The sequence below is a fragment of the Neoarius graeffei genome, chromosome 4 (assembly GCF_027579695.1).
Source record: "Neoarius graeffei isolate fNeoGra1 chromosome 4, fNeoGra1.pri, whole genome shotgun sequence".
In the NCBI taxonomy this organism is placed as follows: Eukaryota; Metazoa; Chordata; class Actinopteri; order Siluriformes; family Ariidae; genus Neoarius; species Neoarius graeffei.
In genome coordinates this window covers 41,918,479-41,944,112 of record NC_083572.1, presented here as the reverse complement: position 1 = coordinate 41,944,112, position 25,634 = coordinate 41,918,479, and the positions used below count along the sequence as shown (strand labels likewise).

Here is a 25,634-nt window from a genome sequence, read left to right as displayed (position 1 = left end):
CTCAATATTTGTTAACCTTCACCAATACAAGTTAAATGTCCTTTCTTGTTTACTTGTTTACTAAGTTGAACAGTGATGATAATCCTTAAACACAGACAGTAGTTTGATTCATGTACAACTATTGGTCAGAGATCATTTAATATTCTATATTAGGAGAATGCATATGATGGTCTTTAAATAACATATATGGCAGCCCAGTTTATTTTAAGACACTTCAGTTTCAACCAAGTATATTTCAAACTGTTATGTTGCTTTGATTCCCCATATTCATGAATTGTAAATATGAGCTCAGTGACTTTCTTTTCGTATCTGATTAAATTAAAAGGTAGATTTTTTGTTGTTGTTGAGGAATTTGATTTTGTTTTTGGATTTTCACTTAGTATTGGAATGCATTCTTTTAAGTATGTGTATGCTGATCAGACATTGTTTCTTTCACACAATGTGTGAAAAAGATAGTTCACTTGATAGTGTGGGAAGTTAGCCAGCAGAAGAGGAAGAACTGGATGGACAGAGATAGTTCTGTGGTAGGATATGACATTAACTCATTAAATGTTGTACAGATCCTCCTCACACCAGTATAGGCTAAACTAGACTACTTCTATAGGAAGTCTGGCTGATCCAATTAGAATCCAATCCCAACCCCTACTGTGTGCTTTTAAATTTACTTTAATGAAGTTAAATGCTATCTGATCATGATTGGATCAAAATGCATGTTAATGCAAGGAGTAAATGAAGCATTTTACCCTACACTATGTGTTTGTGGATATGTGCTTGTCTGCATTTATTTGAATAAGGAGCTTTTGTGGCTAGTGCTTGCTCATCTCTTGAGGCTGTTCAGATTTGTAAGGCAGCAAATGAGATTTCCCAGCTGAACAAAGTGAAATCGAACTGGATGTCAGATGCAACCAACTCACAGTAGCAGAGAAGTGTTTGATTGGATTCAGACTCCATTGCTGATTCCCATTAGTCATGGAGTTTCCAGCTTTAAGCGAATCTTCGAACACTATACTGTAGACTCATGCAGCTGTGCACCAAGGATGGTGTTTCCTAACCTGCAGGCATGCCAAAATTTAAGTGGATATGCAAAAGTAATTTCTATCTATCTATCTATCTATCTATCTATCTATCTATCTATCTATCTATCTATCTATCTATCTATCTATCTATCTATCTATCTATCTATCTCTTTTTTCTGAAAATTTTAAAACAAGGAAAGGAAAATGTTCAATATTCAAGATAATACGGTTTCTATGTCATTGTTTAAACTTAAGGAAATTTATGATATTGCCCATGTTAGGTTCTGCGACTGTTAAAGATCAGATTTTCCTCAAGTCTTATCCCTTACATTTAAGCATATGTTCAGATGACACTCTGATGGATTGATCCAACATGGATCATTACACTCCACAAACACAGCTCAAAGTGCACCCTGTCACTAAAGCAAATTAAAGAAGTAAAAGATTCTACATTTTAACCATGTCATTACTGATGATATAATTTGTTCTAAACTTGCAAAAAAAGAAAAAAAAAGAAGCAAAACAGAAGTGTTTTCATGACTCCCACTGTATATTATTGCTGTAACACACTCACCACTCACTCACTTGTTTTTAGAAAGCTATAGATTCTCCACAATAGTGTGTATCACTGTAAGGAAAGAAGTAGGCATGAACTACAAATATGATTGACAACATAGATGTCATATAAAAATAAAGTCAAAATGTATCTGATGTTATCTATAGTGGCTGTTTAAAGGACAAGTTTGACAAGCTTTTTTTTTTCTGTTAGTCCTAAGAGCTCTTGTAACATAAATAATGTCTTTATATATATATATATATATATACACACCGGTATATACATACACACACACACACTGAAGACATTTTTAATGTTACAAGAGCTCTTAGGACTAACAGAAAAAAAATGCTTGTCAAACTTGTCAAATTTGTGAGGGTAGAAAATTAATGAAAGTTATTAAGCAGTGATTTTAAGGCAGTGCTTTAATCATAATAATATCAGCATCTGGAGACAAAGGAGCATTCCCATAAGATTAAGCTTAGCCTGTGGATTAGATAGATAGATAGATAGATAGATAGATAGATAGATAGATAGATAGATAGATAGATAGATAGATAGTGGTGCTTGAAAGTTTGTGAACCCTTTAGAATTTTCTATATTTCTGCATAAATATGACCTAAAACATCAGATTTTCACACAAGTCCTAAAAGTAGATAAAAAGAACCCAGTTAAACAAATGAGACAAAAATATTATACTTGGTCATTTATTTATTGAGGAAAATGACCCAATATTACATATCTGTGAGTGGCAAAAGTATGTGAACCTCTAGGATTAGCAGTTAATTTGAAGGTGAAATTAGAGTCAGGTGTTTTCAATCAATGGGATGACAATCAGGTGTGAGTGGGCACCCTGTTTTATTTAAAGAATAGGGATCTATCAAAGTCTGATCTTCACAACACATGTTTGTGGAAGTGCATCATGGCACGAACAAAGGAGATTTCTAAGGACCTCAAAAAAAAAGCATTTTTGATGCTCATCAGGCTGGAAAAGGTTACAAACCATCTCTACAGAATTTGGACTCCAGCAATCCGCAGTCAGACAGATTGTGTACAAATGGAGGAAATTCAAGGCCATTGTTACCCTCCCCAGGAGTGGTCAACCAACAAAGATCACTCCAAGAACAAGGTGTGTAATAGTTGGCGAGGTCACAAAGGACCCCAGGGTAACTTTTAAGCAACTGAAGGCCTCTCTCACATTGGCTAATGTTAATGTTCATGAGTCCACCATCAGGAGAACACTGAACAACAATGGTGTGCATGGCAGGGTTGCAAGGAGAAAGCCACTGCTCTCCAAAAAGAACATTGCTGCTTGTCTGCAGTTTGCTAAAGATCATGGGGACAAGCCAGAAGGCTATTGGAAAAATGTTTTGGACGGATGGGACCAAAATAGAACTTTTTGGTTTAAATGAGAAGCGTTACCTATGTTTGGAGAAAGGAAAACACTGCATTCCAGCATAAGAACCTTATCCCATCTGTGAAACATGGTGGTGGTAGTATCATGGTTTGGGCCTGTTTTGCTGCATCTGGGCCAGGACGGCTTGCCATCATTGATGGAACAATGAATTCTGAATTATACCAGCTAATTCTAAAGGAAAATGTCAGGACATCTGTCCATGAACTGAATCTCAAGAGAAGGTGGGTCATGCAGCAAGACAACGACCCTAAGCACACAAGTCGTTCTACCAAAGAATGGTTCAAGAAGAATAAAGTGAATGTTTTGGAATGGCTAAGTCAAAGTCCTGACTTTAATCCAATGGAAATGCTGTGGAAGGACCTGAAGTGAGCAGGTCATGTGAGGAAACCCACCAACATCCCAGAGTTGAAGCTGTTCTGTAGGGAGGAATGGGCTAAAATTCCTCCAAGCCGGTGTGCAGGACTGATCAACAGTTACCGCAAACGTTTAGTTGCAGTTATTGCTGCACAAGGGGGTCACACCAGATACTGAAAGCAAAGGTTCACATACTTTTGCCACTCACAGATATGTAATATTGGATCATTTTCCTCAATAAATAAATGACCAAGTATAATATTTTTGTCTCATTTGTTTAACTGGGTTCTCTTTATCTACTTTTAGGACTTGTGTGAAAATCTGATGATGTTTTAAGTCATATTTATGCAGAAATATAGAAAATTCTAAAGGGTTCACAAACTTTCAAGCACCACTGTAGATAGATAGATAGATAGATAGATAGATAGATAGATAGATAGATAGATAGATAGATAGATGATACATTAATTTTATAAAATATATTTAATCTTTTTTCAGGGTATGGTTGATGAAGGGTTTGACAGATAAATTTCAAGCTGATTTACAGCTAAAAGACTGTCATGAATCATGGCTGCACAGACATGTTTCTTTTATATTTCATAGTCTATTCCATGCGCTTATCCTCAATGATACGATACAATTTTTTTTGGTTAAAAGTTGTACTTAAATCCACAGGCTAAGCTTAATCTTATGGGAATGCTCCTTTGTCTCCAGATGCTGATATTATTATGATTATTAAAGTATTGGCTTAAAATCACTGCTTAATAACTTTCACAAATTTTCTAACCTACAACTGGTTTGGAACCATATATTTTATTTTTTTTTTATTTTCGTTAAATATTCACTTAATATATATTTCGGCACTGCCTAAAAGTGGAGCTCCTGATGAGTGGAATATGTGTTAGTAAATAATCCCATGTTATTGTTTTAAAAAGCAAATTAAAAATAAGCACTGGATAAAAACCCATCTTTCTTATGTCAGTAAAGATACAAATTTCGCTGTCTGGTGGACAAGTCTTTGAGGTATGTTACCTTGCACTTATGATCGGGTTCCCTGTGGTGGTACACATATATTGTTTGCACGTACATGCGAACATCATATGGTTGCAAAAGCCATCAAAAACTAGGTTGATGCATTGCCATATTCTCTTAAGTATGGAGCTTTGCGCCATGCTTTGCACACGGAGAACTCCGCTTTGCAGATGGAGAACTACCTGTTTATTACAAACACCTGCACATTTTTGCAATGATCTAATCAACCAATAACATACTAGCAGCATAATGCATAATATCATTAAGATGCAGCTCAAAAGCTTCAGTTAATGTTCACATCAAAATGGTCGGAAAATATGATCTCAGTCACATTGAACATGGCATTGTTGTTTGTGGTAGATGGGATGGTTTGAGTATATAAAAACTGCAGATCTCCTGAGATTTTCACATACAACAGTCTCAAGAGTTTACACAGAATGGTCCTGAAAAAAGAGTTGTGAGCGTGGAAACACCTTGCTGATGAAACAGGTAAGAGGAGAATGGTTAGAGCTGACAGGAAGTCTGGTCTAACTCAAATGTGAGCAGAAAAGCATCTCCAGACTCACAACTTGGCAAACCTTGAAGTGGATGGGCAACAACTGCAGAAGACCACATCGGTTTCTGTTCCTGTCTGCCAAGAATAGGAATATGATGTTATAGTGGGGACAGGTTCATTGAAACTGAAAAATTGGAAAACGAGTCAGTGACATTCTCCTTTCTGATTGTTGAGGTGAACATTAACGGAAGCTCTTGACCTGTATCTCCATGATTTTATGCATTGTGCTGCTACCCCATAATTGGCTGATTGGATAATTGCATGTATTTGCAGGTGTACAGACATTCCTAATGAAGTGCACAGGGAGTATATGGTGTCTGTCTTAAACAACTTCATGGAACTGAATAGTTTTTCAACTAGGGCTCTTCAAAAAGCCTAAGTTTTATTAAATTCAGTTACTATATGCACTATCTGCATGAAGATGAGTGTACCCATAACAACACACTGATACCCCCTTTCCACCAAAGCAAAGCGAGTGTTAGGTGGGGTTTACATTAGACCGTATCAGCGGATCATCAGATTAACGTTTTTAAAACGATTAGTGTGCACACAGCAACGCCAATACACGATTCGCGTGCACACAGCAACGCCAATACACGGATACGCTCGGCTCCGCAGGCATCCTGCGCTCCAAATCACTCCGCCCTGAACAGCGAGTGCCCTCTGGAGGGTGCGCACTCCGGCCCTGCGCAGCTCACAGAGCACGCGAGTGGAGCGCATGAGCAGTGATTCGGGACTGAGCCGCTGTGTGTGTGATCTCAGTGCATGTCGGGCATGCGCGTCACTTACCACTTGCAAGTGGAAGGATGGCAAGCCTAAAGACAATCATAACTACACAATGGGCAGTATTTGCATCAGTATTTGCAGTATTTTCATACTTTTATACTCTTTAATGAAAGGTGATACAAGGCGGAAGTCCGCGCCGTTTTTCAGCAGTCGCGTCACATGACCAACGCCAGCGAATCAGGAAGGTGGATGTCACAGTGACGTTGTCCAATGATGATGCCAGCTAGAGCTCAGCACAGCGTATCCGCGTATTCTCAATGTTTACACAGCACCGGATCAGACACGATCTGGATTGAATACATGGACCCTGGCGGATTCCCGTTTCCCGGCGTTTCCAGGCGTTTTAATGTAAACGGACAGTGCATCCGCGAAGAAAATGAGACAGATACGGTCTAATGTAAACTTGGCCTTAGTAATGTGTTTGTGCAAGTGCTGGTTCAACTTGTGAACTTTCTAAAACTGTCTCCCCTCCCCCCCAATTGTGACAGAGAGCCAGCATAGAGCCATGTCATTATGTCACTGGATATGTCTCTACTTTCCCAGCTGCTAGCCTGCCATGCTATTGAGGTATTTCACCTGACGTCACAGGGTCACGTGACGCCCCGGTGTCCGCCATTTTGAACGTCAAGCTACATACTAACGCTGCAGACAGAGAGGGAGAACCGGCTTGAAAAAAAAACGTGTTACAGACACCTAGAATAGATTAATTTGTCAGTAAGCACTCTATAAATAACCATGGTGTTTGCTTGTTGTGCTGTGGGCTGCCACAACAGACAGGGACAGCGTGCAGGACGCTCCTTTTACCGGTTTCTAGTGATGGGAATTTCGGCTCTTTTTCGGGAGCCGGCTCTTTTGGCTCTTCTTACTATAAGGAGCCGGCTCTTTCGGCTCCCAAACGGCTCCTGAGATTTTATTTTTGATTTAATTGCTGCAATTAACTAGTTAATTAATTACATTATTTATATTTTATCAGTAGGATGTTTTCCATTTTATTTTTTAGTTTTTGTAGCCATTGTAAAGCTTTGTAAAGTATAGCAGTGTAACAATGTTCTAGCTATAGAAATAAAACTTGCTTACCAATTAATAAATTATTTTCTCACAAACATAATGCAAAACTGTGTTATATTACCAATATAAAATACACAGCTGATTTTCCCCTCCTCAGGTGCCTCACAGACTCCTCTCCCCTGTGCTCCACAGCTTTAAGCATTACACCAATTTTTGTATTTTCGCAGCTGTGAATGACATCAACCAAAAAAAGTAGGCGTACACCATGCTACTTTTTTTCCTTTGAATGGTAATAGACAACACAAAGACGCAATCGGACAGCAACTTTTTCTGTGAAAGTCTCTCTCTCTCTGAGGCACCTAAGGACAAAAAAATAATTCGGCTCCCCAACTCGGCTCCCACCGAAGAGCCAGCTCCTGTCGTTCACTTCAAAGAGCTGGCTCTTTGAACTGGATCATTCGCGACCGACACGTCACTACCGGTTTACTACTGACCCAGACAAGAGGGATTACAGCTGTGAAGAGACAGGATTGGGAGCCAACAGAGTACTCCAGACTTTGCAGTGATCATTTCATTTCAGGTTAGTTTATCAGTTAACGCAATTTTGATAAAATATATAGCAAAAAGTAAATGGGTCAGTGTTTGTTAACCCATCTGAACAGTGAAACAAGGCAGTGTTAATTTGTCTAGGGTTGCATGTAGCAGACATCAGACATAAAACGCAATAACAGAGGCTAGAAAGAAACGGGACACAGAAATAAACAGGGAAATTAAGTAAAAAGAAAGAAAAAAAAAGAGCGCGGATCTCCAAACACATGAGAAGCCTATCTTACGCACATATCACGCGGACTCCACGCCTCCACACACGCATCGCGTCTGAAGTCATAACTCATCAGGGGAAATCGTGTCCGCATTGGCATGTTCAAAAAACAACCTCGCGTCAACAATGATACCACACACAAGAAAAAAAAAAAGAAAAACAGTCAGGCTACTCAACAACCAACCTGGCAGCAGCAGTTGTTGTCATGTAAACACAACACTTCGGATATGCAAATGCTTCCCGTTACACACGATTGCTATGTCAATAAACATCATTTTGCCAATATTTTAGAGACCCCCCAACATTTCCCAAATCATGTTTTCAAAGGATCTCATGTCTGTTTCAGGGGATCTCGGATCCCCCGAGTAACAAGACAGTGTTGTGAACATAGCCTACCTTGTACCATTTCAAACTGCTGGGGTCATCCTTCATCAAACTGTTGACTTCTGTCGACAACCTTGGCTCCATACCAAGGCTGGGTACAGTGTTTGTGATAAAAGACAGATCCAATTTAACACGAATCACAGCTTACTTTCTTGTTAAAATGTGCAAAGGTCTCCACCATCTCATACCTCCTTGCACTGAAGGACTTAAGCGTGCCGTCCAAAATGGCTGCATCACGTGACTTGGTCACGTGGGTGAAATACCTCAATTACCACTAGCACCAAGCACAACAACAACAACAACAACAATGGCAGACTACATCATCTCTTCTTCTTCTTCTTTGGATTAGTTAGACTAGATGCTACACTAGCTTTGTTTTTGTTTTTATTATTTTTTAAAATTGTTATTGTTGCTGTTTTTGTTTGTTTGTTTGTTTGTTTGTTTGGTTGGTTGGTTGGTTGGTTGGTTGGTTGGCTTTTGTTTTTTTAATGATGGTCACAAAGTTTTCCTTGTCTTGTTGGTCACAATAATCCCATCCCCAGCCCCTTACATAAGTGGTTCTTGGTTCTAAGCCAGCAAAGTGTTGGTGCCGCTCTGGAATCAGTTTTCCTGGCTGAGAAAATACAAAGAAGTGGTTTAAAGATTAGGTACAGGTTCCAAACCAGCCCTGGAACTGCCTTGGTGGAAAAGGGATATGAGTGGACACACTATCCCATCTCTTGTCTCTACTGAACAGATCCTGACTCCGACTTTCATCTATTGCAGACATTCAAACAAGATGGCCTGTTTCTTTGAGTCCAACTTTTGACATGGCAATAACACAATGGGAATCAGTGGCAACACATATCCATATGGATTCTCTGGCATAAAGGCACACCAGTAGCATCACGTGATTATGCACATTTTTACCAGGTCTACACATATTCAGTTCAGTTTCAACATTCAATTTGACCTCCTTACTATGAAATAGTGCAACTTCATAAAGTAAGCATTTTAGTAATGCTTCACCTAAACTTAGAGACTTAAGCTGCTTTTACACGAGCAGCGGGAACAAATTGCGCCTGGAACAAGTTGTGCCCACTTTCCTTTGTGTTTATGTGCTCACTCTCTATTGGTATCAAACCTGAAGTTAGACAGGTAAACATAAACATGTGCATGCACAAATCAGTGATAAGAAGAAAAAGACTTTTAGCTTGTTTTTAACTTGCTTTATTGTCCTCTCACTGCTTGTTTCTCAGTTTAAATGTTCGGTGATTCAGCGATAAATCAGCTCATTTACAGGCCAGTTTCTCCAAATCCAATTGGTATCTGCATCTCCCCACAACTGAATGAGGGTAAGAACTACTTCTTTAGTCCAGTTATCACTGCAGTTGGCTTGGGGATTGCTTGACACGATCGTTTAAAGGTGGAGGTTTGACAAGGAAAAGCACTTGAGAAGAACTGGCCATTGAATTTGCCATGAAGTGGTCTTGTGCAGATGATAAATGACCCGGATGAATGCTACAGCGTACACGTAAGCCCTCCTACTTGCCACCGTTTGAGTTTAGATGGTAAGTGGGACCAACTTGCACCTAGAACAAGATGTTCCAGAACAAGTTGCGCCACCTCGTGAAGTGGAGAAAGTTGTGCCCACTGGTGTCAAATTGTCCCAGAACAAATTGTGTTTTTAGATAGGCAGTTTCGCCGGGACAACTTGTTGCAGCAAAACTTGTTCTGATGCAAGCGCCTGTGTAAAAGCAGCTTAAAAGAGATGAGAGTCAGCCTCTTCAGGGTTGTTGAATAGTAAGGTTCTTCTGTCCTCTCTCTGCACATTGTGCTGCCTTGCTATTGATTAGTTCTCTGGCCAAAGAGAGCATCCCACTCGCCCCTTAGGCTCCCACTATCCTCATGGGTAGGATAATGAATCTCACTTCTGGGGATTGGTTAAAAGGAGTTGCTTGACATTTATTTCCTTTATTGATTACTGGTTAGTTGAAGAGAGAGTGGCAACTATAATAGGGCACTATTTCTGCCAGATTCAATTACCTTCTGATAAGGGGAGCATTTTCATGGTGATTTATTTTGTTTACAAATAAATCATCAGTCATTCCAAGGTGCCTGATATCTATTGGATTAAAGTTTTGACATTGTGCTTTAGTGATTTTGTGCTTTGCAAGCAGTTTTGCTTGAGCTTTATTAGTGACTTCGTATCCACATTACTTACACAGTTAATAAGGTTGTCTAATAGGTTAAATCAAAATGTCAAATTAGCTGGTTTCAACTTCAACCTCATAGATTTATATGAAATAAATACAAGACACAGAGAGCATCCAACAGCCCCAGCTTCTAGCTCCTGGGCTAAATTGTTTGACCTTCATGTTTGGACTGATATTAATGTTCTTCATTACAGAGCACCTGGACATATACAGGCACTATAGAGCTACTCGGCTTCTTCTCAAATCGACGGGCCAAGCCATACAGATTCCAACCCAAGAGCTCGTTAATCATCCTTAGGGCCTCACTATCTCAGACTCTGAACCTTTCATACTGTTATTGTGAGCTGACCAAGTCCTTTTTCCACCTCCTCCTCTGTTGCAGTTGAGGACATCTCTTTCTTTCAGCAGGGACTCTCATTAGGTGAAGCTCCATCCACCACCCCCACTGAATCCTGTTTTCTTCAGCACCTCATCCCTTGTGCAGTTTGTCTTATCGGTCACACTGACTCATTTTTTGTTTGGCTTGCTGGGCTTGAGGCCCAGCTGTTTGTTTGAATCCTTACAAGCTTCTCAATCTCGTAACACATATGTTTTTTTTTTTTTTTTATTAAGCCAGGTGGGGAACAGCTGCCTGCAGGGTTTTTTTTTCTCCTTGTGTTAATTTGATGTGCATGAATGGTGCAGGAACACACTGACACTGGGGATGATGTTTTAATTTTAAAGATTAGGGCTTGTTTGATAATAATACCGACATGTCGCCACTAACGACAGTTGACCCTCATGTTTTTTGCATTTGCTGTCTCCAGCCCTACTCTGTTTTATCCATCCCTCATTCACATTTTCCTTCAGGAGCTCCCTGATCCCCTCCCTGTGGTGTTGTGACACACTTGCTATATGCTAAAATCCATTTCACATCACAAAAACAACAGTCAGCCTCTGGATATATATCAAATAGATGTTAACTTGTAACACCTGGTCCAAACTGACCACTAGTATCACAGGCATCACAGTTGTTTAGTATAGTATATAATATGTAAGGAATAAAACACAACAAGGCATGCTGTCATGTGAAGTGTCTGCCACAGAACGTGAATAAGTCCCTGTGAATGAGTTATTACGATAGAAGAGATAATGCATAAGAATGTGCATTTTATAAGAAACATTTATTATACTTTTGAATTATAGCCAGTGTGTGTCAGAGATGCTGTAATAGAAAATTCATCAACAGCATCTGATTCAAGAATTCAATAACAATGTGAAGTATAACTTACAACGTGCTACTTGATATAACAGCTTGCTCTGAGATGTCAGGAATGTGAGAAAACAGAAAAAGCCAGAATCATGATCTCCTGTATATCTGCAAATATCAGGTGATATCTCCAGATTACAGTTATTCATGGTATTTTTACCATAAAGGTTTGATTAGAGTAGCAACAGCCATTGGCTATACTGGACTGTATATAAAGTACAATTATTTTTTTATTCAAAACACAAACTTACTATCTGTTTCATGTTATAATATTATGTATTATTTCATAGATCTAGAGAACTTCAAAACCCAGCTCAGAAGTGCTGTGAATGTGAGGGAAGGCCAAGGTGTTGTTCTGTTATGTGGAACCCCAATGCATTCTGGAGGTAAGGCTGATTATTCATAGATATAAACACTGTTGCAAAATAGTAATTTCTTGGATACGTAGTATGTCCCATTGTGTAGAAGTCATATTACAGACAGCCTCTTATACATTATAGATATGATGACTACTGTTTGGTAATGCATCATTACAAAAGCATCGTCTCCTGGCAAATAAATACTGTATATGAAGATTAGGGAAGTAAAAACTCTTGAATGTGTTTTGGATGTTGTGGAAGTGCCAAAATAATGGATCAAGATTGAAATCACATTTCAAAACAAGACAAAAGAAAGTGAATAACCATTATTTTGCACCTTGATGTGTTCACTGCACTTCATCATGGCTTAGGTCTGAGTCACAGCTGTTCTGTTCTACTTTACATGTTCAGCATCTTCTTGGCCAGCTGACGGAGCTTAAAAACTGGGACTGTTATTCAGACATCAGTAATTAGAGAGGAGTTTTAATAGCCTAAATGGAAATGACAGATCAGCGGTGTGAAACATTCATTTCAATTTGAGATTGCAGCAATTATGGGAACAGATGAGACTTCAGAAATTAGAAGACATGGGACTTGTTTCATCGGACAGCAATTAGGATTTGTAGAGATAATTAGTCTGTGATTAATCATGTGCTTAGTTGGAGGACAGGAAATCCAGGATGTACCACAATATGCTGATATGGAGTGGTCATGTTTTAACCATTTCAAAAGCTCACAGTGGTATAATCATGTCAGTGAGGACAAAAGAGATAGTAATGCTTGGTGTCAGTTATTTTGTAATCACTTTGCAATGCACACACACACACACACACACACACACACACACACACACACACACACACACACACACACACACACAGTGCCTGCCATGATTATTGGTACTCCTGTAAAGATTAGTAAAAAAATCCCCTGACCTGAACCCCATTGAAAACCTGTGGGGTGAGCTGAAGAGAAGAGTGTGCAAGAGAGGGCCAAGGACCTTGGAAGATCTGGAGAGATTGTGTAAAGAGGAATGGTCTCAGATGCCCTGCTCTGCATTCTCCAAACTTCTAAAATGTAAAGGAGAAGACTCAGTGCTGTTTTACTGGCAAAGGGGGGTTGTACAAAGTATTAAATGCAGGGGTGCCAATAATAGTGGCACATGTGGTTGTTGAAAATAATTATTTCTTGTTGAGGAATTTGTTTTTCTCTTATTTCGATTAAAGGTTGGATTTTTCTCTTTTTTTCTGTACGAGATAAAGCTATTTCTCCAAAAGGTGGATTTTTTTTTCTTTTTTACTAATCTTTACAAAGGGTGACAATAATCATGGAGAGCACTGGATATAATATGTAAGGAATAAAACACGACAGGGCATGCTGTCATGTGACGTGTCTGCCATAGAATGTGAACGAGTCCATGTGAATGAGTTATTACTATAAAAGAGATAACGCAGAAGTATGTGCATTTAATTATCAACAATTATTTTAAATTTGAATTATAGGATTAGAGATGTTGTAATAAAAAAAAATTCCTCAACACCTTCTGATGTAAGAATTCAATAACGATGTGAACCAGGACTTACAACATGCCTCTTGATATCACAAGTGAATAATGAATAACCTGAATAATTCACACTGGTAAGCTGTAGACCTCCTATAGATTTCTGCAAAAAATGCTCTCACTCTCCTCACGAACCTATTCTCCATTTATTGCTTCATTTAAATCTCTTTCTTTTCAATTATACTCAAATTTGTTGGTAAATGGAAATACACTCTCTGATTTGGAGCCTCAATCCAATCAGAAAGTAATATATTTCTCAGCAGAATGCAATCCCTGCTCCAAAAAGCAATCAATAAGTTTGTCATGTATGAAATGTAATGGGGAATGTTTAGCTGGATACACTGCCATTAGCTCCTTGAAAATCTTAGTCTGAAGAATAGTATAAATATATGGTAGACAAACTGAAAGGGAAAATTGCATGGTATGGACCCTTTTCAGTCACGTGACCTTCGTAAACGCGACCGCCATTTTGGACATGTAGTGGACTTCGGCTCAAATCGGTTTGAATGCGAGGAAGGCGACAAACATAAAAGAAAAAGGAGCGAGATGCAGAAAACTGTATTTACTAGTTTACTGTAATTATGATCTGGCAGCTATTTACACCGGATCCAGTGTAAATAGCTGCCGGAGCCAACGTCCGGCCGGGCCGCGAGCGAGCGCGCGCCGGCTCCACGGCCGCCGGCTCCGGCCGGGCCGCGAGCGAGCGCGCGCCGGCTCTGCGGCCGCCGGCTCCGGCCGGGCCGCGAGCGAGTGCGCGCCGGAACCTCGGACGTTGGCTCCGGCGGCTATTTACACTGGATCCGGTGTAAATAGCTGCCAGATCATAAGTACAGTAAACTAGAATGGAATTTTAACAGCAATGTAATGCCTTTTCTGGCTAATTTTATTCGTCTTACCTCCAACAAGGCGGTCACTACACAAGCGTTGGTATGCCGCTATCCATCTTCTCTGTCGGTCAGCATCTACCGGGATCCGATAAAATAACCCTTGCCTTGTTTGTTGATGGTTACTACATCCAGGTGCACAACAACATAGTGGCATGATGGAAGTCTTGCTGAAAATAAACACTTTCTTTGCTGCCGTTCCTCAATGCTGGCTGTGGTAAACTACTGGTAGTACATGTCCAAAATGGCGGCCGCGTTTGTCGTGACGTCACGTGAAAAGGGTCCATAGAAATACCAGCAATGTTTTGAGCAATTAGTGAATTTGTAGAAAGCCATATAGACCATTATAACATAAAAGAGGTAGTATAGGTACTTGATGGTGTTCAGAGTGCTCAATTTTCAGAGCAAGCTGTTATATAAAGTGGAATGTTATACACCACAGGTAAGTGTCAGGACTAAAAATATTAAAATCCTTCTCTATTTTCTATTGCTGATGCATTTGCACATTTCTTTCTTTTTGTTTGTTTGTTTGTTTGTTTGGTTGGTTGGTTGGTTGGTTGGCTGGCTGGCTGTATTTTTGTGGTCATTAATTCATGCAGTGTGTGGGTGGAAAGGTGCAAAATTGGGTGTGACATTCAAAATTTGCTAACACATTAGAATTTTTGGACCCATTTTGGTTAAAAAATGTATGGGCACTACCACAGCTCGAGACCCAATTTGTGCAGACTCAGGGAAAATAATGTAATTTCCTGACCTCAAACTTACCCTTAGTAGTACTTCTCCATTTCTTAAAACTTGGTTTGTCCATTTATATCACCCCACTCAAAGTGCATTGCCCAGCCAAAAAAAAGAAAAAAAAGTCACACACACTAATATTTAATTGGACTGCCATTAGCTTTGATTATGGCATGCATTCACCATGGTATTGTTTCCATAATCTTATGCAACATCACAACATTTATTTCCATCCTGAGTTGCATTATTCCCCCCCCCGAAAAAAAAAAGATCTTGTATTAATGACGAGAAAGTCTAATCACTCTGTAAAGTATTTTCCAGCCTATCCCAAAGACTTTCAATGGAGTTAAGTTCAGGACTCTGTGGTGTACAATTCATGTGTGAAAATGATTCATCATGCTTCTTGAACCACTCTTTCACAATTTGATGAACTCTGGCATTGTCATTCTGAAATATGCCAGTGCCATCAGGGAAGAAAAATGCTCTTAAAAATGGAAATGCTCTTAATTTCACTATTAAACAAACCCATGCATTCTACTGTTAATTTTTTTTTTTTTTTTATGATTTGATTTAACCAAGTGTTTAATTGATCTCTGCTCATGGTCAGTCAAGATTTTTTCCGACCACGTTTCTTCCATGAAGTTGATGGTTCAGCACTATCCTTCCAGGTTTTAATATTGCGTTGGATAGTTCTTAAGCCAATTCCATTCATTTCATCAATCTCCTTAGTTGTTTGCTTTGCTTGATGCAGGCCAATAATTTGACCCTTCTGAAACACAGTAAAATGTTTTCCATGACCATGTGGTACATCTTCTCACTGCATCAGTTAGGGTTAAAAGAATTGCTGCCAGCTGATATTAATGATTAATCAGATATTAATCATTGCAGTAATTATCCAATTAAAGGCTCTTAAGTATTTGCTTATTTAAATGAAAACATGTTTTGTTTTGTTTTTGCCAGGCAGCGTAAATAGACTTCTTCACCAAAATACAACCTCACAATTCAGACCATGTTCCTTTTCATGACATACAAGATTCTATTTTAAACTAGTGTTTAAATCTACACCAACTATAAGACGTCCTATAAAAATGCATGCCTATTTACTCTTCGTGAAGCATCTAAATACATCCAAAACCATTATAAATCCAAAAGAGCATTGCTATATATTTTGTCTGATCAGCTTCATTTCATTTGCTTCATTTCATTGAAATGAAAACTATGACAATGACGACCCTGTACTCTTTATAATAATAATAATAATAATAATAATAATAATTTAAACTGGCGGCACGGTGGTGTAGTGGTTAGCGCTGTCACCTCACAGCAAGAAGGTCCTGGGTTCGAGCCCCGGGGCCGGCGAGGGCCTTTCTGTGCGGAGTTTGCATGTTCTCCCCGTGTCCGCGTGGGTTTCCTCCGGGTGCTCCGGTTTCCCCCACATTCCAAAGACATGCAGGTTAGGTTAACTGGTGACTCTAAATTGACCATAGGTGTGAGTGTGAATGGTTGTCTGTGTCTATGTGTCAGCCCTGTGATGACCTGGCGACTTGTCCAGGGTGTACCCCGCCTTTCGCCCATAGTCAGCTGGGATAGGCTCCAGCTTGCCTGCGACCCTGTAGAAGGATAAAGCGGCTAGAGATAATGAGATGAGAATGAGATGAGATAATTTAAACTTATATAGTGCCTTTCTCACACCCAAAGCCGCTTTACAATTACAACAAAAAAAAATCCACCAAAAGGGTGTCAGGATGTAATTTCAGTGGCGTAGCTGCCCACAATCCCACCAAAGGGCACACAAAGGTATGTCCCACATTGCCTGCATGGCCACCACGACACCATCGGGCAACATCGCTCAGAACACCATGCCATGGATCCACAAAGCAAGCACAGAAGCACCACCACACTGAGTGCTGGACAATCCCAATGTTAAAGAGAACAACGAGCTCACTGCAGTCCATAGTGAGCAGCACAGGCATCACCCATTGCAGACCAAGGCCTGAGTAAACCGACAGCCAAAACTGGGTCTGGAGCTACACCACAACCAGCAGACAAAACATTCAAAGATAGAACAAACATCAGACCATACAAGCACAAAAAGAAAAAAAAAGTGGAAAAAAAAGAAAAATAAAAAGCTCCGGTGGGACGCGGCAGCCAAAACGCGAACAGCGTACTTTCAGTCGGAAATGGAAAACAGTTCTGTTGCACACTTTAAGACCTGTTTGCAGGAACAATGGGACAAAATAACACCTGAAATGCTTTATCACTTGGTGAAACGTCTTTTAAGTGTTGTGAGAAGGAATGGCAACATTATAAAGTGGTAAATGCTTTACCATTTTCAATGTGTAGTGAGAATAATCAAAATTGTAATAAGTGTTGATTTAAAAATAAATTAAAAATAAAATTGGGTACAACATAAGGTACAACATCAAATAATGTGCTGCTGTGTTATTTTGAGTACAGTACAGGTCAAAGATTAAATCATTGTTTTCAGTTTTAATTTCAATCTCAACATACCATCCCAACTTTTTCTAATTTGGGGTTATATGTCACACAAGGTAAGATCACACATCATATCAGGTTGGGGTTGTATACTTCACACAGGACAGATCAGATCATCCAGATAAAGCTATGCTGTGCAGGGCTTTAATTCTATTTTAATTATATGCAGTGATTAAAAAAAATAATTTCCAACTCATTAAACATGTGTGGGTTTGTAATGTGATGAGATATAATTAGTATGTACTGTCTTATAAGCTTTCAATTTAATTGGTTAAAAAATGTTTTGGTGTTTATCATGCAACTGTTACATGTAATTCATGGTTTATATGCAGTATAGACTGTTTAATATAACAGGAATTCTGCATTATATTGCATATATTGCTGGAAAGAATGCAAAGAGGCTAAATATGCTCTTTGTCTGTGACCAGCATTTGCTCATCTGCATTTTCTCTTTAAACTTTCAAACACTGTATTAGTCTGATATCTGCATGTTTTGAATTTTGCACTGTTCCCATTCAAAATTGCATATCATGCATAATTCAATTCAAATCATCATATTTATCATGCTCCTGCTAAAATACTGTCAGAACATTTGATGTCAGAAAAAAATTAACTAAATTTATTTGCTTTATAAATCCTGTCAATCAGTTGGGTATTGATGCCATTCAAAACTGATCCAAAATCTGGAAGTCAGTTATATTTGTGTTCAGCATTTTGAGTTCATACAATTGGAGAAATTTAGTTCCCTCTGAAATTTGGTCATTGTGATATGTTTATTTCTGTAATATCTAAAAAAATTAAAAATTAAAAAAATAGTCCTTTGTGTGGCTGGGAAGTTATTTAATTTGAGGGGATTCCCTAGCAAATAATGTGCATGAAATCGCTCACTCCGCACAGTCATGCAGACAGAGGAAGTCCATGTGTGCATGCACAGGTGTGCATGCACAGGTCTACCTGCTTCTTCTTCTTTTCCTTCTTCTTTTGGGTTTTACGGCAGCTGGCAATCCAGTGTTGCATTACTGCCATCTACAGGTTTACCTTGACCGTGCACTGACAATTACATCATTCTGTTGCTAAACGAACAGCTGATCACACCGAGGTGCTTGCTGACCACTGATATTTAATAGTTTGGTCCTGCGTTTCCTTTCCTTCGCAACATAACGTCTTTTCTCACTTTTCCTGACTGCAGTCAGTCTTTCACGTTTCATTCACGTCCTCCATTTTCCTCTCCTGTTTCAAATTTGCATCCCACAATGCCTTGCCCAAACAAGGAAAGCTCACCACATGATGCATGATGTAGCATCTTGAATGGGTCATGGTGAAGCAAGAAAAAATAGCTGAGAATTTAGGGCCACATGGCCCTAAATTCATTAATTGTTTTTTTTTTTTTTAAATCCTAATAAAATTGGGAGTCTGTGATTCAAATTCAGTAGCTTTCGGTCCACTAAACAAAAATAATTGGGTGTCATGGAAAATTCTTTTTATGACCCAAACTTGAAAAATATGCAAGGCAGTCTACTTTTAAGAATGAGAATTTATTTGATTTTAATATTGCAATATCAGGCTTAATATCTTTATTATTAACATAAAACTAAAACCCTTTTTTTATTTGTGCCACTTTGTACGAGGATACAACTGGCAATGATGGTCACAAAAGATATCAAAATATTCCGTGTGCAGATCATATGTTTTTGCAAAGTAAAAATAGAGTCCCTGGTGTCCATTCCAAACACGTCCATTCATGCATACTTTTGCATTTATTTCAATATGTTTGTCAGAAAGATCTTCTTAGGCCTTTGTAATGTAAAGCACTTTTCTGTGAAGACAGTCACAGCAGTGCACCCCCCCATTTCCCCATTTACAAGCCCTCTTTGTTAGTGCTCACTCACTGTCAGAAATCAGAATAAATCCCTTTTAAGGTCAAATCCTGGAGTTAATGACAGGGAAACCGCGTACCTTGATGCATCGACTACCCATGTCTGCCACGAAAAGAATGAAAAGAAAAGAAATCACCAAAAGAAGACTTCCAACTTTTGGTTTTGATTTTCATCTTTCCTCTCCTTGCACTTCCTGTGGATAACACAGACACACTTTTACACCATGACAGTTCTCACCATCCTTCCCACCTCTGCCTTTTTTCAGAGGATGGGAAAAGGTGAGTCAGCCAGGCGTGAACAAAGCCAAGCGAACCAAAGCCAGTGTACTGAGATTGGCAGTGAGGCAATTTTAATCTAGTTTGTTTCGCTCCTTTTGTCCTGTCCCTTCTGAAGAACTGGTTTGTTTACTAAGTCCCGCCTGCTCAAAGAAAAACGGGAAGTCTTTTTTTTTTTTTTGTGTGTGTGTGTGTGTGTGTGTGTGTGTGTGTGTGTGTGTGTCCACAAGACAAAGATAACAATGACCTGTCTAAAGGTGTCAGTCATTGAATATTCAGGTTCTGTTCACTACTCTGAAATTATTACATGCTGTCCATCAAAAGTTTGGTGATAGCTTGTAGAGTTATTTGACTTTTTTAACAACCTCAAACACATCTCAAAGCCAGAGACATTTGGTCAGAAGGGGGGGAATGCTGTCTATAATAGAATGGCCCCATCACCTGACCTGAACCATTCATGCTGCTCTGGGAAGTGCTGTAATAAAATGTCCAACCAACTGCAAGAAGCACCACAGAGCATCTATGAGAAATGTTGAGAAAGAAAAGAAAAACACTTTGATTGCATTATGTATGCATGTTTAATATAGATTTATCTATTAATTGTTTTCATCAGTAGACCTATGTATACCGATGCTTTTAAAAGCTGTTGAACCATGCAGTTGTAAAACTATATAATATGTTTCTGTGTCAATCTATTTCTTCTCTACGTATATTTAATGTAGAAATAGACATGCAAAACTCCTTTATACAATATCAGTCAAATGTGTGGACCCATCTGTTTTTTTTTTCCTTTATTTTTATTAATTAAAAGACACTTCATGTCTTAAAATAATGATGGATGTTGTTTATCTTTACTTAGTTGAGCAGTTCTTGATATAATATGGATTACTACAGTTGTGGAATAGGACTATTTACTGTATTTTTATTTGCTATTTACTGTTTGATCTCAAACACATTACATTGGCAAGAAATTTCACGAATTAACTTTTAATGAGGCAAACCTGTTAATTGAAAAGCATTCCAGGTGACTACCTCATGAAGCTGGTTAAGATAATGCCAATAGTGTGCAAAGTGTCATCAAGGTAAATGGGGGCTACTTTGAAGAATCTAAAATATGAAACATAGTTTGTTTGTTTTTTTAACACTTTTTTGTTTACCACATAATTCCATATATGTTCCAGATGTTATTTCATAGCTTTGATGTCTTCAGTATTGTTTTACAATGTAGAAAATAGTCAAAATACATCAAAAACCTATGAACTGAGTAGGTGTGAGCTTATTTTTTGTTTTTCCAAAAGTCATCTGGACCCAGAGTAGCAGGTTAAGACCTAAAGTTTTACATTTGTTTCTTTCTTTTTTTCCCCAGAACTTACTTTTGCTTGGGTCTTCAATGAGTACCCAAATTTTATCCAGCCAGACAGCAGACTCTTTGTGTCCCAGGAGACTGGAAATCTTTATATTGCAAAGGTTGAACCATCTGACGTGGGCAACTACACGTGTGTCGTCAACAACAGTATCACCAAGGATAAAGTGCTCAGTTCACCCACTCCTCTGGTGCTGAGAAATGATGGTAAGCTCTGTCTGCATACTAGACGATCCTTGATGGCTGGCCTTGAATGGGATACAATCTGAGATTTAAAAGGAGATGCCTTTTCAAGAAAGTTTTTTTTTTTTTTAGGGTTGCTTGAAAGATGCTTTTTTGTGCTAAATGTCAGGCCTTTGAAGGCTAAACTGTTGCCTTTTAAGGAAGCTAACATGTAACCCTGACAATGACATACAGAGGCCACATTTCCATTTGAGATGGTTGGTAGTTTACTGACTGAGCACTCAGGCCACATCCACACGACAACGGCAACGTGATGTTATTTAAAAAAAATATCGCCTCCAAATGGGCAACGATCAGTAGAAATCAGGTCCATATGGCAACGCAACGCTTGCTGAAAACGATGCAATACACATGCCACACCTCTAGGGGCGCTGTAAGACGGTCCCTTCGGACACACCAGAACAACCCATACGAAAAAGAACAGTAAAGAACTTATAAGAGTTTACCACTGTCTTAGTAGTAAATCCTTATAAATATAAATAAATATATATGCCATGTATGATTTACTCCTGAAAGTGGCCCATTTTGCATTTTCCTCATACAAATTTTTTATGAAAATCTAGTATGTACGAAGTGAACATTGTGCATGGTTTTTACAGATAATGTGTATGATGAATTACACTGTCTTTGTATGCTTCACGTAATGTTTGTAGTTTTAAATTATATTTTACAGTTTAAAATGTACATGCCTTTTATATGTAAATCCAACACAAACATATGTGGATTTACATATAAAAGGCATATACATTTTAAACTGTAAAATATAATTTAAAACTACAAACATTACATGAAGCATACAAAGACAGTGTAATTCATCATACACATTATCTGTAAAAACCATGCACAATGTTCACTTCATACATATTAGATTTTCATAAAAAATTTGTATGAGGAAAATGCAAAATGGGCCACTTTCAGGAGTAAATCATACATGGCATATATATTTATTTATAAATCCTTATAAGGATTTATCCTTATATTTATAAGGATTTACTACTAAGACAGTGGTAAACTCTTATAAGTTCTTTACTGTTCTTTTTCGTATGGGAATAGAAGTAAGGACGCATGCGCATAAACTATTATGCGCGAGACTTCATATTAGCCACAAAGTCAGGAAAATCTGTTCGTAAAATTACATTATAATGACCAAATACAATGAAAAGTATTTTTCCAGTCTCACCTGTGAAAGGTAATCCCATGTGATCTCGTTTGGACGGTAAACCTGTTGGTACAGTTAAACGCAGCTAATCTTTATTCTCCGCTTTGACCTTTCCAATATGGCGGCGAGGATGACGTATGATTCTACGCGGAAGGCGGCGTCTTTAATGGTCCGGAATAAATTGAATACTACACGTTGATGGATTAATTTGCTGTTTCTCACCTGTGAAAGGTAATCCCATGTGATCTCCTTTGGACGGTAAACCTGTTGGTACAGTTAAACGCAGCTAATCTTTATTCTCCGCTTTGACCTTTCCAAAATGGCGACGAGGATGACGTACGCGGAAGGCGGCGTCTTTAATTGTCCGGAATAAATTGAATGATACACGTTGATGGATTAATTTGCTTTTCTACGCCCTTTTTTGAGGAATGTATTGTAGGACTTAAACCAACATCTGAAGAGGTGAGATCGCTCCTTTTTTCCCCTTATTTTTGCTGGCGGGATTGACTCTGCCCTAAGGGCTATTCTCTCTCTCTCTCTCTCTCTCTCTCTCTCTCTCTCTCTCTCTCTCTCACTTTGCACCAGGCATTACACAATAAATATTCACAGTGAAAATATTTTGTAAGCGCGTTTCATGAACCAAGTTATAGGATTTCTTGACAACTCGCATCGCATCGCAATGAGATCATTGGCACTACTGGTGTTAAGAATCAGACCATTTTATAAATGAATATTTTGCTGTAGAGCTGCAGTGTTTGTACAATTGCATGTTTTTGCTTCACTATTACTGTCACTATTCTGCTTCTTGCATTACTACTGTGAACTAACACTGAACATAATAATAATAATAATAATAATAATAATAATAATAATAATATCCAAGCTCGTGTTTCACTCTCACTAGTGCTCTGTAAGGCTTTTTCCTGGTGATATTCGTTACACTTCTACCCGGCGTGAAGCATTCACAGTCATGTGGTTGTGACGTCATCGTAAACAAATCCGTTTTACTCATCCAGACGACTTCACAACGGCAACGTTGCCAGATCTTTCCACTCTGGAACCCGTTCTCAAAAAGATTGCGTTTTGGGCACCCAAAACGCCGGTGCCGTGTGGAAGCCAGGCCTAAACGATAAGCAATTGTATCGGAGTCACCCGAATCCGTTGCCGTGTGGACAGGGCCTCAGGCTACATCCACACGACAACGGCAACGAGATGTTATTTAAAAATATATCGCGTCCAAATGGGCAACGATCAGTAAAATATCAGGTCCATATGGCAACGCAACGCTTGCTGAAAACGATGCAATACACATGCCACACCTCTAGGGGCGCTGTAAGACGGTCCCTTCGGAGACACCAGAACAATAGAAGAAGTAAGGACACATGCGCATAAACTATTATGCGCGAGACTTCATATTAGCCACAAAGTCAGGAAAATCTGTTCGTAAAATTACATTATAATGACCAAATACAATGAAAAGTATTTTTCCAGTCTCATCTGTGAAAGGTAATCCCATGTGATCTCGTTTGGACGGCAAACCTGTTGGTACAGTTAAACACAGCTAATCTTTATTCTCCGCTTTGACCTATCCAATATGGCGGCGAGGATGACGTGTGAGTCTACGCGGAAGGCGGCGTCTTTAATGGTCCGGAATAAATTGAATGCTACACGTTGATGGATTAATTTGTTGTTTCTCACCTGTGAAAGGTAATCCCATGTGATCTCGTTTGGACGGTAAACCTGTTGGTACAGTTAAACGCAGCACATGAATCTTTTATTCTCCGCTTTGACCTATCCAATATGGTGGCGAGGATGACGTATGATTCTACGCGGAAGGCGGCGTCTTTAATGGTCCGGAATAAATTGAATGCTACACGTTGATGGATTAATTTCTTGTTTCTCACCTGTGAAAGGTAATCCCATGTGATCTCGTTTGGACGATAAACCTGTTGGTACAGTTAAACGCAGCACATGAATCTTTATTCTCCGCTTTGACCTATCCAATATGGCGGCGAGGATGACGTATGATTCTACGTGGAAGGCAGCGTCTTTAATGGTCCGGAATAAATTGAATGCTACACGTTGATGGATTAATTTGCTCTTCTACGCCCTTTTTGAGGAATGTATTGTAGGACTTAAACCATCATCTGAAGAGGTGAGATCGCTCCTTTTTTTCCCTATTTTTGCTGGCGGGATTGACTCTGCCCTAAGGGCAGTCTCTCTCTCTCTCTCTCTCTCTCTCTCTCTCTCTCTCTCACTTTGCACCATTACACAATAAATATTCACAGTGAAAATATTTTGTAAGCGCGTTTCATGAACCAAGTTATAGGATTTGTTGACAACTCGCATCGAGTTCGTTACACTTCTACCCGGCGTGAAGCACTCACAGTCATGTGGTTGTGACGTCATCGTAAACAAATCTGTTCTACTCATCCAGACAACTTCACAATGGCAACGTTGCCAGATCTTTCCACTCTGGGACCCGTTCTCAAAAAGATTGCGTTTTGGGCACCCAAAATGCCGGTGCCGTGTGGACGCCAGGCCTAAACGATAAGCAATTTTATCGGAGTCACCTGAATCCGTTGCCGTGTGGACAGGGCCTCAGTCTTTTATAGACCTTTTGGTGTTTTTTTTGTTTTGTTTTATTTTGTTTTGTTTCTTCCCTGCACTCACTTTGCTGGCACTTTCTTTGTGATTGTCCTCTTGTTGTAATTTTGTCTGTATACAAGAATAAAAAGAGCATATGCCATAAATCATGGATAAATGACACAATATATATGGGGTTGTGTGTTGTTTGCCCATCACAGGTGCAATGGGAGAATATGAGCCCAAAATAGAAGTTCATTTCCCAGACACTGTGCCTGCTGCAAAAGGATCGTCTGTGAAACTAGAGTGCTTTGCCCTGGGGAAGTGAGTTTTGTGGTGTTTTATCTACCAGTCATGTTAATCTGGATCGCACGTCCATGTCTGGATAACATGTACTTTTATTCCTTTTTGATACACTGCTGCAGGAGCTTTGAAATTCAAGATCACTTCTTTAGGTTCTTTCCTAATGCGATTAGCCATCTGTGATGAGGATTTATTTATTTATTTACTTACTTACTTACTTACTTACTTATTTATTTAACAGGAGGCATCTTATGTTAATGGCTGCTTTTCACAGAGCACTAACCCAAAAGATTTACCTCTTAAATAGCCCGGAAAATGAGCCTGGTGCGTCTTCTCGGAAGCTGTGAAGAAAGGGGCTCATTTAGCGTGATAAAAAGCAAATTTTCAAAGGAGAAGGGGATTACAGTCTTTGAGAGACCA

The 25,634-nt window shown here is 39.1% G+C and overlaps 1 protein-coding gene across 1 annotated transcript in view; it reads left to right on the top strand.

Moving 5' to 3' along the window:
- The window catches only part of cntn3b (contactin 3b), a 180,095-nt gene that overhangs the window by 68,613 nt on the left and 85,848 nt on the right, over positions 1-25,634 (top strand). Inside the window, exons 5-7 of the mRNA XM_060919261.1 lie at positions 11,664-11,759; positions 20,927-21,130; positions 25,133-25,235. Of these exons, the coding sequence (XP_060775244.1) occupies positions 11,664-11,759; positions 20,927-21,130; positions 25,133-25,235 (403 nt within the window). The remainder of the gene's footprint in view (positions 1-11,663; positions 11,760-20,926; positions 21,131-25,132; positions 25,236-25,634) is intronic.